The sequence below is a fragment of the Phyllobates terribilis genome, unplaced genomic scaffold, assembly GCF_046119375.1.
Source record: "Phyllobates terribilis strain yellow unplaced genomic scaffold, ASM4611937v1 Scaffold_13__5_contigs__length_258822181, whole genome shotgun sequence".
Classification (NCBI taxonomy): domain Eukaryota; kingdom Metazoa; phylum Chordata; class Amphibia; order Anura; family Dendrobatidae; genus Phyllobates; species Phyllobates terribilis.
In genome coordinates this window covers 90,348,972-90,366,089 of record NW_027362773.1, presented here as the reverse complement: position 1 = coordinate 90,366,089, position 17,118 = coordinate 90,348,972, and the positions used below count along the sequence as shown (strand labels likewise).

At 42.1% G+C, this 17,118-nt stretch overlaps 1 protein-coding gene across 1 annotated transcript in view; it reads right to left on the bottom strand.

Annotated features, from left to right (window-relative positions):
• Nucleotides 1-3,659: 3,659 nt before the first annotated feature.
• The window catches only part of LOC141173598 (uncharacterized), a 154,522-nt gene continuing 141,063 nt past the window's right edge, over nt 3,660-17,118 (bottom strand). The window contains exons 10-14 of the mRNA XM_073657898.1: nt 12,620-12,799; nt 12,413-12,536; nt 12,265-12,329; nt 11,973-12,063; nt 3,660-8,945 (exon numbers count right to left, since the gene is read on the bottom strand). Of these exons, the coding sequence (XP_073513999.1) occupies nt 8,077-8,945; nt 11,973-12,063; nt 12,265-12,329; nt 12,413-12,536; nt 12,620-12,799 (1,329 nt within the window). The 3' untranslated portion in view covers nt 3,660-8,076. The remainder of the gene's footprint in view (nt 8,946-11,972; nt 12,064-12,264; nt 12,330-12,412; nt 12,537-12,619; nt 12,800-17,118) is intronic.

The following is a 17,118-nucleotide window of genomic DNA, read 5'->3' as shown; positions in this document are numbered from 1 at the left end:
GTGTACGAGGTGTACGGAGCGGAGCCGCGTGTGTACGAGGTGTACGGAGCGGAGCCGCGTGTGAACGAGGTGTATGGAGCGGGGCCGCGTGTGTGCGAGGTGTTCGGAGCAGAGCCGCGCGTGTGTACGAGGTGTACGGAGCGGAGGCGCGCGTGTGTGTACGAGGTGTACAGAGCGGAGGCGTGCGTGTGTGTGCAAGGTGTACAGAGCGGAGCCATGCATGTGTACGAGGTGTACAGAGCGGAGCCACGCATGTGTACGAGGTATACGGAGCGGAGCCGCGCGTGTGTATGAGGCATGTGGAGCTGCGCGTGTACGAGGTGTACGGAGCGTAGTCGTGCGTGTGTACGAGGCATGTGGAGCTGCGCGTGTATGGACTCAAGCGATGACACCGCACCTTTCCAGGGACGTGACAGCTGATATGTACAGCTGCAATGTGCCCCTAACTGCCACAGGTGGAGTCACGATCCATGTTACAGGGAATCTGTCACCCCTGGGACCTATCTGACCTCTAATATGGGGATACGGGTGATAGAAGTATGAATCTATACTTACCTGTATGTCCCATATTAGAGGTGATGTCCCACATTAGAGGTCTACTTGCTGTGTAATAGCTTTTTATTAAATTAGTTTTGGCAAGCTTCACGTCTGGGGGACTCAAAGAAATCCCCGCCTTTTAGTTTAATTTCCATATCCCACCCCTCCCCTGCACATCACAGGGGCCTGTGATGTGCAGTTCCCGGCCAGATTCCGTGCCTGCGCAATTTACCCTGTATGGAAGGCGCTCTTCTTCCTGCCGTCTGTGTAGCCTTGTGGAGCAGGAAACTTGTGCGCAGGCGTCGGTGAGTCACAATTGTGAAATTGCACTTTTTTTGCAATTTCACTTCACTTTGAATTTTTTTCCTGTTTTCCAGTACACAATATGGTAAAACCAATGGTGTCGTTCAAAAGTACAACTCATCTCGTAAAAAACAAGCCCTCACATGGCCATATTGACGGAAAAATAAAACTGTTATGGCTCTGGGAAGAAGGGGAGCAAAAAAGAAAACTCAAAAATGGAGAAACCCAAGGTGGTAAAGTGGTTAATATCAAATAATTATAAAAAAAAGTAGAAAAGTGTTAGAAAATATTTGTTTTTATTTCTTTCACATAGGCATCGAAGAAAACCAGCGTATGGATCTTTTCCAGCCTGGGTGCCGGGTTATTGTATTGCCAAGTTTTTAAAATAAGGTTCGGATACGGCTTTGAAGAAGGCAACCACTTGTAATATAATGCAATTTTATTTATAATAGTTAATTTGAAAGATAAAATACAGAATCAAAGGAATAGTATGATATTATGATATTGCATACACTTTTGTAGATTAAAGGTTACAAAGGTTAAATACTTATAAAGGTTACATACTTACTATTAGATAGAAGAAGAAAAAGATTTCTCTAGTAGCATGTACATCATCTGTCCTGAAACTTCAGCTGGAGAAGCGTTCAGCGATGGGCAGAGAATGCGTACTAGGTCCTACACTGTGAAGAGCGTCCTCTTCACAGGTCCACAATGCTTCTGCCATAACTGAATTCTTCAACAGCTTTTATATTTTAGAAAAAGGCTTCCCCAACCTAATATTACGTAAGTATGAAAGTTCATAGGTTGTTGTCCAACATTCCAATCCCGTGACAGTGGCCAGCTATCACAGATAAGCAATACTGGACAAGACCTGTTCACGGACCATTCTACTTCTGTCATAATGTTTACATATGATAAGAGTAAATCCTACACCAGGTTATAAATCAGAACAAGGTTTTCTTCCCAGACAGTATATTGTGTTAAGAAGCTATGTATCAGTGAGATACATTCACAGATAAAGTATACCTTAACACAGAATATATAATCAGAATATTAATTAAAGGTTGGATACATCATAATGGGTTTCAGATAGCCACTTATATTTTTGGTACTACAATAAGCGTCTCCATCTTAAGCCATATGCCTGTAGTCTTATTTACAAAATTGTGCAATTGTCTGTCTCTGGTTCTAGCAAACACAGCTTATACAAAGTCTAATTCCCTTCAGTAATAAAGATTAAACCTCAGACTGTTAGCAAACTTAAACTAAAGCTATGTTTTAGTATGTCTGGACTAATGACCCCTAGTCTACTGAGGTAGGATACCTACATATGCTGACATGTCTGGTTCCTATTTTATTTCAATATGGATTTGAAATATAAACTAGCCATTTTTCATGTTCATACTACAGCCATATTATATGAAAAAAAGGGGGAGGGGAGGAGGGAAAGATTAAGAGCAAAGAAGAAGTATAGACGGTAGATAGTAACGTCTACCTCTCAGTGTCTAAAAAAGTATAGATTATGAATATATCGAAACAGTAGGAAATTGCGAAACAAGCAGAGCCCAATGCAAGTCCCTAACTGGGGGTTGTCTTTACAGGTGTAAGTCAAACCTTCAGCCCTGTGGTTCCTATTAGTGGGAACCATGGAATATATAGCGAGCAAAGTAATACAGCCTGATATTACAGAAATATAATGTGAACTCAACTTAAATGCCGTTCTAACATATGAACTGAGACATTCTGTATAGTGGAAGAGTGGCACCTAAAACTCTATTTAAATATATATTATTATATGCTTAAAGAAATAAGTATCTGCAAACTGTCTCTCATCAGGGAAGACCAGATTAATTTCAGGAGCTCATATGATTGCCAAGTTCCTTTCCCATGTGGCTGCATCACCATAAAGTTCCTGATCAATTGAACGCCTTCTGTGACGTGATGGAACTCTCTATGGCAATGGTGTAGCAGGTGGCCAGTCAGATATATGGATTCTGGGAATGTCCAGGACATCACAAAATGGTCTCATGTCGCTTTGATCTTATACAATGTTCTATTTTTTCAGACCTGCAGCTGGAAAGGGTACCACAGTAGTACATCAGGCCATTTTCCCAGAGAGCATCAAGTAGAGGTAATATCCTTCATTTAGCAAGTGTCATTCAGGATAGATATGTGAGCAATTATATGCATTTTCCATTGAAATCACCAGGTCCCAACTCCCCTGCTTTCCTCACAACGGCCTCTTTTACATTGAAAAAAATGTATGTGACAGATAATGTCCCTTGGACGCTCAGGATTTGGGCCATGATTGTCTAATGTACGGTGCACCCTGTCAGTCTTCAGCTCCTTATCAATAAGGTCACCAAGGATATTATTGAAGAATGTCCATAGTGTTGACATGATTGCTTGCGCATTGATGCTTTCAAGTATACCCTTTATCTGGATATTATTGTGATTTTCTTGCCATCAATCATATTAAACAGACTGTTTATTTGCTGGTTGTGAAGATCCAGCTCTTGTTTATGAGCATTTTGATGATCCATAACTTGTACGACATCAGCCAATAATCTCTGTACCTTTCAGTAAGCTGTGATAGGCTAGAAGTGAGGGAATGTATTTAAGTTTTGTATGTGGTCTCCAGCCTCTGTATATATTGCTCCATGTCTTGTTTAGTAGGGATAGACGCAATATGATATACAAATCAATTATGGCGTTCTCCATATCAGAATTCCCTGTGGCTGGGGAAGTAAATTTCCATGAGAAGCAAGCACTGCTCAGTATGTGGGTTTCGGTGAGAGTACAGGGAGATTTTTGGCACAGTTTTCTTGTGAGGTTTTCTTGTGAGGCCTACATTAAGAGAGAAGTTGGTGCAGGACTTACAGGCCTGAGCTGTCTAGCATCATGAGGGTTAAGATTGCTTCTTTTTTCATGCTGACAGAGGTGGAGAACCTCAGATTAACCTCCGATCTCGTCTTTCTTTCCGATATCGGACGTCATGTTGGAGGCGGTAAATTGCTTATAATTCCCCCAGGAACACGGTCTGAAGAGAGTGCTCTTAGTGTGTGCATCTTCTCAGTGCTATGTCCAGGCCATGTCCCTCCTGTTCATGTTCAATACATCCAAAAGCGGCGTTGATTAGGAGCAGGATTGTGTGATGTAACAACCTTATGTGAGCACTGGAAACATAGTTATATATAGTTACATAGTTTATAAGGCCAAAAAAAGACAAGCGTCCATCCAGTTCAGCCTATTTCTTGTGCACTGCAGCTATTCCGCAGCATTGATCCAGGGGAAGGCAACAAAAAACCATGCGGTATAGGCCAATTTACATCATTGAGGAAAAATTCACTTCCCGACACCAATCTGGCAGTCAGATTAAATCCCTGGATTAATTAACTAAGCATAAGATGTAATTTTATTGTTCTCAAGAAAGGCGTCCAGGCCTCTCTTGAACTCATTAAATGAGTTGGACATCACCACTTCCTCTCCCAGAGAGTTCCAGAGTCTCACGGCTCTGACCGTAAAGAATCCCCTTCTATGCTGGTGCAGGAACCTCCTTTCCTCCAGACGCATAGTGTGCCCCCTCGTCTTTGTCACCATCCTTGGTATAAACAGGTCATGGGAGAGATCTCTGTACTGCCCCCTGATGTATTTATACATGTTTATGAGGTCTCCCCTAAGCCTTCTCTTTTCCAACGTAAATAGGCCTAATTTTGACAACCTCTCTGGGTATTCTAGTCCCTCCATTCCCTTTATTACCTTAGTCGCCCTCCTTTGTACCCTCTCTAGCTCCAATATGTCTTTCCTGAGCACCGGAGCCCAGAACTGTGCACAATATTCTAAGTGCGGCCTTACCAGCGCTTTATACAGAGGAAGAACAATGTTCTCATCATATGCCCCTATTCCTCTTCTGATGCATGCCATGACTCTATTTGCCTTCGCAGCTGCTGCCTGACACTGGGCACTCCAATTTAATTTGCTATTAACCAAGACGCCCAGGTCCTTCTCCATGTCAGATTTCCCCAACGGTTTCCCATTTAATATGTATGGGTGACTGCTGTTTTTCTTTCCCATGTGCATGACCTTACATTTATCGGCATTGAACCCCATTTGCCATTTTTTGGCCCAACTCCCCAATTTATCTAAATCCTCCTGTAGCTGTGCCCTATCCTCATCTGTATTAACTACTTTACAAAGTTTAGCATCATCTGCAAATATTGCTATTTTACTATGCAACCCTTCCACTAGATCATTAATAAATATATAAAATAATATAGGGCCCAAGACAGACCCTTGAGGCACCCCGCTAGTATCCCTGACACACCCTGAGCTTACTCCATTGATAACCACCCTCTGCTGTCTATCACTCAGCCAGCTATTTACCCACTAGCACACATTATCCACCAGACCAAGCATTCTCATTTTATATACCAACCTTTTGTGTGGCACGGTATCAAACGCTTTGGAGAAGTCAAGGTATACAACATCCACTGACTCTCCCCGGTCCAGCTGTGAGCTCACCTCCTCGTAGAAGGCGATCAGGTTTGTTTGGCAGGAGCGATCCCTCATGAATCCATGTTGATATGGAGTTAGACAGTTATTATCATTAAGATATTCTACAATAGCATCTCTAAGAAATCCTTCAAACAATTTACCCACAACAGACGTTAAGCTGACTGGTCTATAGTTCCCAGGGTCACTTTTAGACCCCTTTTTGAATATTGGTACCACATTTGCTTGGCGCCAGTCTAGTAGGACAGTCCCTGTCCATAAAGAGTGCTTGAATATAAGATACAGCGGCCTGTCTATCACATTACTTAATTATTTTAGTACCCGGGGGTGTATGTCATCTGGGCCTGGTGACTTGTCTATTTTGATATTATTTAGGCGTTTCTGAACTTCCTCCTGGGTTAGGTGGGTGATATTTAGCGGAGGGTTTACTTTATCACTCTGCATTTCCTCCGATAAATTGTTTTCTTTTGTGAAAACAGTGGAGAAGAAGCTATTGAGTAGGTTTGCTTTACCCTCATCGCCCTCTATGATTTTACCCAGGTTATTTTTCAATGGGCCAACTCCATCAGTTTTAATCCTTTTACTGTTTATATAGTTAAAGAACAGTTTGGGATTCGTTTTACTTTCCTTGGCAATTAGTCTCTGTGTCTCCTCTTTTGCTATTCTTATTTGTTTCTTACAGATTTTGTTTTTTTCCCTATAAGATATTAGCGCTTCCTCGCTGCCTTCTTGTTTAAGTTTACCGAAAGCCCTTTTTTTGTTTTTCATTGCCCTCTTGACTTCCTTATTTAGCCACATTGGCTTCCTCCTATTCCTAGCCCTTTTACTCCCATAAGGTATGTACCTTCTACAGTGACTATGTAGGACTGTTTTGAAAATTTCCCATTTTCTATCCGTGCTCCTATTACTAAAGATACTATCCCAGTCTATAAGGTGAAGGGCATCTCTTAGCTGATCAAACTTTGCCCTCCTGAAGTTCAGTGTTTTTGTGACTCCCTTGCTGGGCACCCTACTGAAGCACATGTGGAATTGTATAATGTTGTGGTCACTATTTCCCAGGTGCCCCCCGACCTGCACCTCAGTTATTCTGTCTGGCCTGTTAGTTAATATTAAGTCTAAAAGGGCCGTCCCTCTAGTTGGTTCCTGCACAAGTTGTGACAAATAATTGTCTTTGATAATTGACAGAAACCTGTTTCCTTTCTGAGATCTACAGCTTTCGGTTTACCAGTCTATATCGGGGTAGTTGAAGTCCCCCATAATAATCACCTCGTTATTTTTTGCTACTTCGTCTATTTGTCTCATTAATAGACTTTCCGTGGCTTCTGCTATATTTGGTGGTTTATAACAGACTCCTATGATAATTTTATTGTTGTTTTTTGCCCCATGTATCTCCACCCATAAGGACTCGACCTCCTCATTTCCCTCCCATACATCCTCCCGCATTGTAGGCTTTAGACACGTCTTTACATATAGACAGACTCCACCCCCTTTCCGACTTCTTCGATCCCTTCTAAACAGACTGTAACCCTGTAAGTTAACTGCCCAGTCATAGCTTTCATCTAACCATGTCTCGGTTATTCCCACTATGTCATCGTTACCTGTAGATATTTCTGCTTCCAGTTCATCTATCTTGTTTGTCAGGCTCCTGGCATTTGCTAGCACGCAGTTTACACGATTTTGTTTTGTTCCAATCTTCTCCCTGTGGATTGTATTAGAAATTTTCTTACCTCCCTTCCAAGTATCTTGTCTTGGACCTTCTTTGTCGCACTTCATATCTTTCATTAGTATGTTCTCTGGTTGCATGTTCGTGTTCGGCGTTTTTCTTCCCATCCCCTCTTCTTCTAGTTTAACGCCCTCCTGATGAGTGTTGCGAGTCTCCTGGCGAATGTGTGTTTCCCGGGTTTGTTGAGGTGTAGTCGGTCTCTGGCAAGGAGTCCGTCATAGAGGTAATTCACACCGTGGTCCAGGAATCCAAATCCTTGTTGTCTGCACCATCGTCTCAGCCAGTTGTTCACATCAAGGATCCTGTTCCATCTCCTGACGCCATGCCCGTCTACTGGAAGGATAGAAGAAAAAACTACCTGCGCATCCAGTTCTTTTACTCTCTTCCCCAATGCTTCAAAGTCCTTGCAGATTGTCGGTAGGTCCTTCTTTGCCGTGTCATTGGTGCCAACATGTATCAGAAGAAATGGGTGGACATCCTTGGAACTGATGAGCTTCGGTATCCTATCGGTAACATCCTTGATCTTCGCCCCTAGGAGGCAGCATACTTCTCTTGCGGTTATGTCCGGTCTGCAGATAGCTGCTTCTGTTCCTCTCAGTAGTGAGTCTCCCACCACCACCACTCTTCTTCCCTTCTTGGCTGTCCTTTTTCTTGTCGCTTCTGGGTGTTTCTGGGTGCTCTTTTCTTTTTTGCTTGCTGGTAGTTCCTCATCCTTAGCAAGTTGTGACACCAATGGCACGGTGCCAGAATGTGAGGTGCGTATGATTGTTTTTATTTTAAAATGGCCAAACATGAGGAATGAGAAGAAGTTGTCCTAGTAGTGGACAACCCCTTTAAAAAGATACAATTTTAGATTAAAAATAAAAAAGGCTTCTCCCCTGTGTGACTTCTCTGAAGTTAAATAAAAGTTGATTTCCAAGGAAAACATTTCCCACATTAAGAACATAAAATTGGCTTCTCTACTGTGTCTGTACTTTGGTGACTAAGAAGTGATGATTTATTCACAAAACATTTTCCACAGTCTGAACATAAAAAGGCTTCTCCCTTGTGTGGGCTCTCTGGTGGTTATCAAGATGTGCTTTCTGTATAAAACATTTCCCACATTCTAAACATGAAAAAGGCTTTTCCCTTGTATGAGTTCTCTGATGCTTGTTAAGAGTTGATTTATCTGCATAACATTTTCCACATTCTGAACATGAAAAGGGCTTCTCCCCTGTGTGAGTTCTCTTGTGATTAACCAAAACTGATTTCTGGCTAAAACATTTTCCACATTCTGAACAAGAAAAAGGCTTCTCCCCTGTGTGAGTTCTCTGGTGATTAACCAAAGCTGATTTCTGGCTAAAACATTTTCCACATTCTGAACAAGAAAAAGTCTTCTCCCCTGTGTGAGTTCTCTGGTGATTAACCAAAGCTGATTTATGGCTAAAACATTTTCCACATTCTGAACAAGAAAAAGGCTTCTCCCCTGTGTGAATTCTCTGGTGATTAACCAAATCTGATTTATGGCTAAAACATTTTCCACATTCTGAACAGGAAAAAGGCTTCTCCCCTGTGTGAGTTCTCTGGTGATTAACCAAAGCTGATTTATGGCTAAAACATTTTCCACATTCTGAACAAGAAAAAGGCTTCTCCCCTGTGTGAGTTCTCTGGTGACTAACCAAATCTGATTTATAGCTAAAACATTTTCCACATTCTGAACAGGAAAAAGGCTTCTCCCCTGTGTGAGTTCTCTGGTGATTAACCAAATCTGATTTCTGGATACAAAAATTCCCACATTCTGAACAGAAAAAAGGCTTCTCCCCTGTGTGAGTTATCTTATGTCTGATAAAACTTGATTTCAGCTGTCCCTCTGATCTCCTGGTACAGTCATCTGGCAAGAATAATACCAATTATTAGTTATAAATAACATATCCTTAAAATTTATATTAATGAACATTTCTACTTAAACTCTCTGTAAAAATGCACTTTATGTAAAAGTATCATTATTTACCAAAAAAACATTGCAGCCTTACCAACATCAAATCAGATAACAAATGCGCTAGTAATTTAGTGTTGGTTGTTTGTACTGGGGTGTCTGTCCATGTGGGGTGCACTTATATAGTGCTGGGCAGCCCTCCTGGTCTAATAGTATGGGCATCATCACTATCCTAAGCCAGACACTGTGCATCCAACCTGCCTGTGTGACTGGCGTCCTATGCAAGCTTCATCTGTGTGCATCTTTAATACTAGGCAACCACACCCTCCATGAATTGATAGGTTTGTGAGTGGTTGCTCCATCAGTATTTTGCACCTGCGCTGCCCCCACCTTTATTATGGGCGTCTGCTGCATCCTGCTACTGCATTTCTTATATGATTTAGTCTTGGTAAGGCTGTATCTTTTTCAGAAATTTTTTTAAAAGTTTGCCTTATGTTAGCTGTCATTATTCATCAACACAATGACAGTTCGCAGTCTAATAGAAAACCTCATAAGATGAACCAGTGGAGCATGGTGTTCAACTGTTTGTTCATTTTGCCTCCCAAATATGGAATAAAAAGCCACTAAACAATGTTATGTAGGGGAAAATAATACCAATAAAAACTTCTACTCATCTCACAAAAAAACAAGTCCCCACTTAGGTCCATCATCTGTCAATGGAAAACCAGAGGTTTCCACATTATTAGTGGCTCAAAGGCTTTTGAAAAGCAACATGGCTTCCATAAACCAATCCAGCTATATCCGCTCTCCCAAAGTCAAATCTCACCCTCACTTCAAAGCCTTGCAGTGTGCCCAAACCACATTTAGCCTCCATGTATTTGGCATTACTATAGTGAGAAGAACCCACTTAATTTACGGTGTGTGTCTCCTGGAGAACAATCTGGGCACTATGTGTTGGGTAATGAAATTATATATTTGTAATTTTCACTCTCCATCATCCTGCGTGCTAATTTCCGGAAAGTGCCTGTGGAGTCAAAATAGTCACTACTCCTATAGATTATTTTACTGAGGGTTATAATTTCCAAAATGGAGTCACTTCATGGCGATTTCTATTGCTCTGGTTTTCTGCAATTTGGTCACATTAGGGCTTCTGTAAATGGTGTTTCCCATCTCCTCTCGGATCTGCTCCTGTGACGTCTGCTTCTGTCACCAGGAGCCGCTTATTCATTCCGCAGGCAGCACTGGTGATGGAGGAGACGTCAGAACCAGAAGCTCTGGGCGGCACAGGCTCTGTCCAGCCACTAAGATTAGGGTGCCTGGGACCAGTAGTACTATCCAGTCTGGCAGTATGGTGTGTGTGTGCTGTCCAGCTGGAGTACTCTGCTCCCTGCTTCAGCCAACTGGAAAGCACCGCACCCTAATAAAGCTGGAAGCATATTGCCGGAAGCTGCCAGATACAGCCTTGTTCTCTTCTGGTTCAATCCTCTGTGCTCAGCTCCAGGCTTGTGTACTTGTTTCCTGTTGTGATCCCGGCCCGTTTACTGACTACTCTTGTGTCTTCTGACTATTCTTCTTGCCATCTCACACCACAGAACAGCAGGTAACACTGTGGCCCAAGCTTAGGGGTCTCTGTCTAAGCCAAATCCATATAGAGGGGTTAAAGGGTGATGAGCAAGGCAAACCCTGGGATCTGGAAAATGGAGTAGATAGCGCCAAGCCTGTTTGTGGTAGTCATCTTTTGAGCTGCCAGGTGACCATGAACAGTGCTCCCAATACATTGTATCTGCACACTATTCCAGCAAGATAAGCATTCAAATAGCTAAATGGCGCTTCTTCCTTTCTTAACCTGCCATGTGCCCAGACAGTAGTGTACAACCGTATATAGGGTATTGTCGGATTCAAGAGAAGTTGGAATATAATTTGTAAGGTTCATTTGTTTTCTATTGTCCTTTGTGAAGAATTCCAAATTTATCACCACATAAAGTGACACACGTCATATTTGAAAATGGGCCCTGATTAGGAACATAAAACTGGCTGCAGGAAGGGGTTAAATCAGAGTATTTTGGGCAGTAACTACTGTAGTCAAAAGCTGTGATTATAGGCAATAACATCTACTGAAATGACCAAACTCAACAGACTTCATCAGTAAATAGTGAGCAACTAGTGATGAAACCTCTCTGGGGTAATTGGAGTATGGGGCTCGGGGGCTCTTGGGAATCTAAACTCTCGTAAGGGCCAATATTTTCTGTCAGATGAGTTTCAAGAAGAAATATTAGACATTCAAAGTGAACTTTTTATAATACTGCAGAGATGAGGTGTCTTAAATTTAGCTTAGAGATATATCATGACACAGGTGTAATGTTTTTTATCCTGTTTGAAGTTAGTTGGTTTTAAAATAAATTGAAAACTCAGGATAAAGGAAACTCTGTTGTTATTGTACAGAAATTCACACTTGGCCCTCACTGCACATTTAATGTTGTCGATCATAAAAGTAAAGTTTGGCCAGAAAGACTGGACCTGGTCTTGTAGGGACCATATGAGCACATTAAGCAGCACAGAGGGGAGAGAGGGTAGATTCACCCAATAAGATAACAGGGATCTAGGAAGCCAACAGCATCATTACCCTCAGCTTTCTCTTACAGTCCCATCATAATATTTTTCATCAAGTGATTTTCTAACTTGTCAGCACATTCTAAGTATGCGGTCATTTGGCTTTGTGGTTTACAGATTTGGGCAGGTAACGGTAAGCGTCTCCTAATCCCAGGGTGTAGGTGGATCCTCCAGGTTGTAAATTCTATGGAAAAGGGCTTTCAATGCCCAAAATCATTTGAACAGTTTTGGGTAGAAGAGAATTTTGGGGTCTAGAGGCAAAATGGTGATCACACGATTGTGATATGGCTGGACTACACCACTGATAAAGCAGCCACAGCCGGTGACTGAGAAGAATCTGTGACTTCTCTGCATTTAGTGGTTACTACTCACCTGGGTAGTCATATGTAGGAATCTCCTCTTTACACCACTCATCACCCCTTACATATGTCTCTGTAGTATTAATATGGGTCAGATCTTCACCCTGAAACAAATATTGTAAAAGTCACAGACAGATGGAGAAGTCACATCTATGATCATCTCTAATCCTGCCATCTCCACTGTTTTCATTACACAAATAGAAAACATATAATACTGGTGGATAAAACAAGACTGAACACAAGACCTTCACAGCCGTCTACACATCATAGTAGGGGAGATCTCATGACACCTTCTCTCCATCTACCTGATGATCCTGAGGAAGAAGATTATGGGGACATCTGTCTGGTGTTGTCCTCTTACTGGATAGATCTGGAGGAAACACATACAGGGACTGATTCATTCTTAACATACAGATAATTATAGGCCATGTGTATTTAGTCCTGTCCTATTACCTGGTGATGTGAGGGGCTGGGGAACCTCCATCATGATGTCTTTGTACAAATCTTTGTGTCCTTCTAAATACTCCCACTCCTCCATGGAGAAATAGACAGCAACATCCTGACATCTTATAGGAACCTGACACGTACAATTATACAGTCATACCCCCGATCCTTTCATAGCGTTATTGTGTAATGTCCCAGCATTCCCAGCAGTGTTACCTCTCCAATCAGCAGCTCAATCATCTTGTAGGTGAGTTCTAGGATCTTCTGGTCATTGATGTCCTCATGTATCAAGAGATAAGATGGAGGCTCTGTGATTAGGCTCGGGGGTCTTTCCCATCCCTCAGATACAGGGGCCTGACAGCGCTCACTAGAGGTCTTCTTCACTACTGTGTAATCCTGGTTATGGAGAAACACATTATTACATCTCACTTCAGACATTTCCAGAGTCCTCACCTCTCCAGTTCTGTCCATCTGTTATTCCCATAGATAAGAATGATGTAATGTGATATCATCAGAATCTCTAACCTCTCCAGTAAGCTGGAAGAGGATCTCTAGGGTGAGGTGTAATATCCTCTCCGCCATCTTGTCTCTGTCCATATCCATCTTTCATGGGTCCATAAGGAAAATTCTCTTAAATAGAAGATCTTCACTGAGAGGATCTGATATTGTAGGGATCTGAATAAGAAGATGATGAGCCGATGTAACATCATAAAAGTCCTGTGTAATAATACAATTACTGGAGATACTAAGGGGAAACATATGAGGAGATATATTATTTTACAGTATTTAGTTTTCTTCTTTACATCTAGTAATAAAACCTATATATTTTAGGCCACAGACAACAAGCAGTTTCTTTCTTGGAGTCTGCAGCTGAACACTTTCTCAACGACTCATCTTCCATAAAGCTAATTCTCATCTCATTTTCCTACAATCGACACTAGCAATACTGGCTCTAGAAACATATTTGGCCAGAGTGCTTCACTGACTATATCTCCACCAGTTGTCTATATGAATGTTTCCCGTCTTCCCCGGACTGTAATCTTCTATCATGTTAGATCTCATGTCTGATTCACACACAAAAGTTTGAGGCTGACACATGGTAAGGTTTTTAATATTATACAGAGTAGGACTATCTCGAATGGGTGCACCTTGCCATGGTGAGATAGCTTTCATGCTATTTTTGATCAAATACAGTGTTGCTAAGAACCCTATATTATTTAAATGCACTTTTGCTTTTTATTTATTTATTTACAGCAGGGTTTATGATCATTTTTCTTCTTATAGTTTTTTTCTGATTTATGGCCATAGTAAACAAGCATTAATGTGCTGCATGGATACCAACTTAAACCAAGCTCAAATTCTGTCTTTTTTCACAGGCACCATAGTGGCCGTGTGGGCTGCTGCTATGGATGATACGCCCCTATCTATCCAACTATCATGTAGTAAAAATCTCATAGGTCCTGGATTCATTAGTATCTACATGAAGAATGGGGCTAAGTGAGTATTTATTAAAGGGAATCTACTCTACCGACTACCCCACGGCTGATTAAAGGGAATCTGTCACCCGCTGGTACTTATCTAACCTCTAATATGGTGAATCTATACTTACCTTTATGCCTCATATTTGAGGTCTGTTTGCTGTGAAATGGCTTTTTATTCAGTGAAGATTCCGATGCTTGCGGGCCGGTGGATGGGAAGAAGTGCCCTGTGACGTGCAGTTACCATGCCCAGGTCCAGCGCCTGAGCACTTCACTTTTCACAGAAGGCGCAGTTGTACTGTGTACTATGCAGTCATAGTACTGCAGGGGTCTTGTGTGCAGGTGCCGGTGAGTCAAGGTGACTTCCCGGTGCTTGGGCACAAGATCCCTGCAGTACAATGACTGCATAGTGCACAGTACAAGTGTGTCACTACTGTAAAAAGCGCGCAGGCGTGGGATCTGGACATGGCGACTGCACAGTGCACTGTTACGTGCAGGGGACTGGGGAAATATTTTAATCAACACAGTAGGCGGGGATTTCTTCCCATCCCCCGGCCAGCAAGCATCAGAATCTTCAATGAATAAAAAGCCATTTCACAGCAAACAGCCCTCTTATATGAGGCATAGATGTATATATTCACATTTCTATCACCTGTTAGAGGTCAGATAAGTCCCAGTGGGTGACAGATTCCCTTTAGTCAGCTGTGGGGTAGTCATAAAACCAGATATGTATCAAGGTATTGTAAGGTGGCTAATGGTCGCGTAGTCGATGGGAGTTATCACAGAGATGGCTGGTCTCTGTGATGGATGTAACCCAGAGTGTTTCTCTAGGCCACATAAGCACTAAGAGGATCGTTTGGTGCACCACGGAGCTGATTTATGGGTAGCTAAGAGAGAATAGGAGGGTCCAGCTACCCACATACCTCAGTTCTGGGTGTGGTTAACGGCCTATAAAATGAAGGCTGTTGTTTGGCCCATGGTCTGTGTGTTTGGAGGTAGAAGGCCTACGGTGTATGTTTGTCTTCAGACCAAGCCATGACACTGGACACTATCCCAGCTTGTGTGCTACACAGGCCTGGCTGAGCAGAGACCAGCTAAGGACATTTACTTTGTTTGCCTGATCTGAAGGCTATTTGCTTTTCTGTTTGGCTTCTAGGTTTATGAAGCAATAAACCCACATGAACTTTTAAAGGAACATGCCTCCTGTTTTCCTCCTGTCGCATCCAAGTGAGTAAAACCCCTGCAATATGTATAAAGGAATGGGTATGGTACTCAGAGAACGTTTCAATAATCCGCCTCAACGCGTTTCCCCAACAGGTTCATCAGGAGGCTTGATACAGGGATGATAATTCATGATGTTCAGCATAGTGTGACTAAAAGCCAGGTGTCCATGTTTAAATAGCCCAATTCATCCAAAACCCCTCCCAGACTAGGAGGCCCATTCCCATTCCTAAAGGTGAATTGTCACAGGATATACAGAATGGAGTCTGTCTACAATAATGTACTGCACCTACGCTACTTCTCATGAGCTAGAGGTTCGATAATGTCCATCCCCTAGTGTGCATGTTGGGAAGTGACGTGCTTTACACTGAAACGCCAGATAAACTGATTGCCGCCGCGCCACTGGTACCTGTGACTGTGCATGCCAGTACTTATAATTCCACGCCGGAGCGAATCTCGGATCTTTGTCCACGATTGCGCATGCCCAGATGTCTGAGTTCCACATCTGAGCACATATGGTATTGGATTGCATTCCATCAAATGAAAAATCCTCTCTCTGAGATCAGTATCATGGGAGACTAAAAACAAGTATTGCACATCTTCCCATCATACAATAGGCATGTAGATCTACTTTATCACTACAGGAAATATGGGATGATTGCCCACAATATATTCCTAAAAGGTCAAATTTGACCCCTATTGCATAATTAGAGATACACAAGGATCACCACACGTGTTAGTTACTAAATAGTATAAGTGGGATATAACTGATAAGAAATAATTCTGATATAGAAGCTCAGATCTCTTCATGAAGTAAAACAATATGTGAACCCCATTCACAAGAAACTGAGTAGCAATGGGTAGAGTATAAAATCCAAAAATGTAATCCAGGATGGGGCTGTAATCACACAAAACAGACATGCATAGGAGATTTGCTCATTGAGTCCCTTAGGGGCCAGTGAATCCAGTCTGGAAATCCACTCACTTTCCTTTTTGAGGATACATCTATTGAGCTCACCTCCTCTCACATTGGGTTTAACCACCTCAATGATACAAAAGTTGATGTCTCCGGTTTCACCTCAATGTACACTGTTCATGTGTCTCACTATTGGGGTGTCCCGACAATGGTGTATTTCGCCCAAATTCCCCCCACCCTCCTCCTAGACTCCCTCTTGGTCGTTCATACATAATCTAGGGGACAGGTGCATGTGGCCATATATAAAAGTCCTGAGGTTTTACAGTTGGAATAATCTCTCTGGAAAAAGGTTTTACCTATAGAGGAACTCGAGAAAGATTTACATGGTCTCATCCAATTACATGTACAACTTTACCCACATCTAAAGAAACCGCAGACTCCTCTATCCAGCCAAGTCCACTTGGGTGAAGGTTTTTATAGAAATTCTGCACTAAACGGTCCCTAATTGACCAACCCTTTCTGAAAGTTTTTGTGTGAGTAGATCCCACAGCACCCTCAGGTCCAGGTCGGCCAGGGTTTTCTGAGGATATTAAAAATATGGTCACTCTGATTCTCGTAAGTTCCTATTACTCGTGTTATCCCATCTTTTTCTTGCTCTCTTGGTTAGGTATGGAGGAGTGTCTGTCTCTCCCGTTTTTCTGCAAACAATTGTGTGGAATCCAAAATGTACTGTGGGTACCCTTTTTCCATGAATCTGGTGTTCATGTCTATTGCCTGTATATTAATATCTGTGACATTAGAGCAGTCTCTTCTCAACAGTAAAAACTGGCCCTTGGATATTGCTTTTTTAAGGAGGATGGGGTGGTGACTATCCCACTTCAATAGTTTATTAGTGCTTGTAGGTTTATGGTAGATGAGTGTCCCTAGGGTCCCATCCCATTCTTTCTTGATTAGTACATCCAGGAAAGGCAACTGGTAATAATTAAACTCTGATATAAATCTCAGGCCCACTCTATTGATGTTGAGTTCCCAGACAAATTCAAGAAACTTTTCACTCGTTCCTGACCAGATGATAAAATGTTGCCAATATTTCTATACTA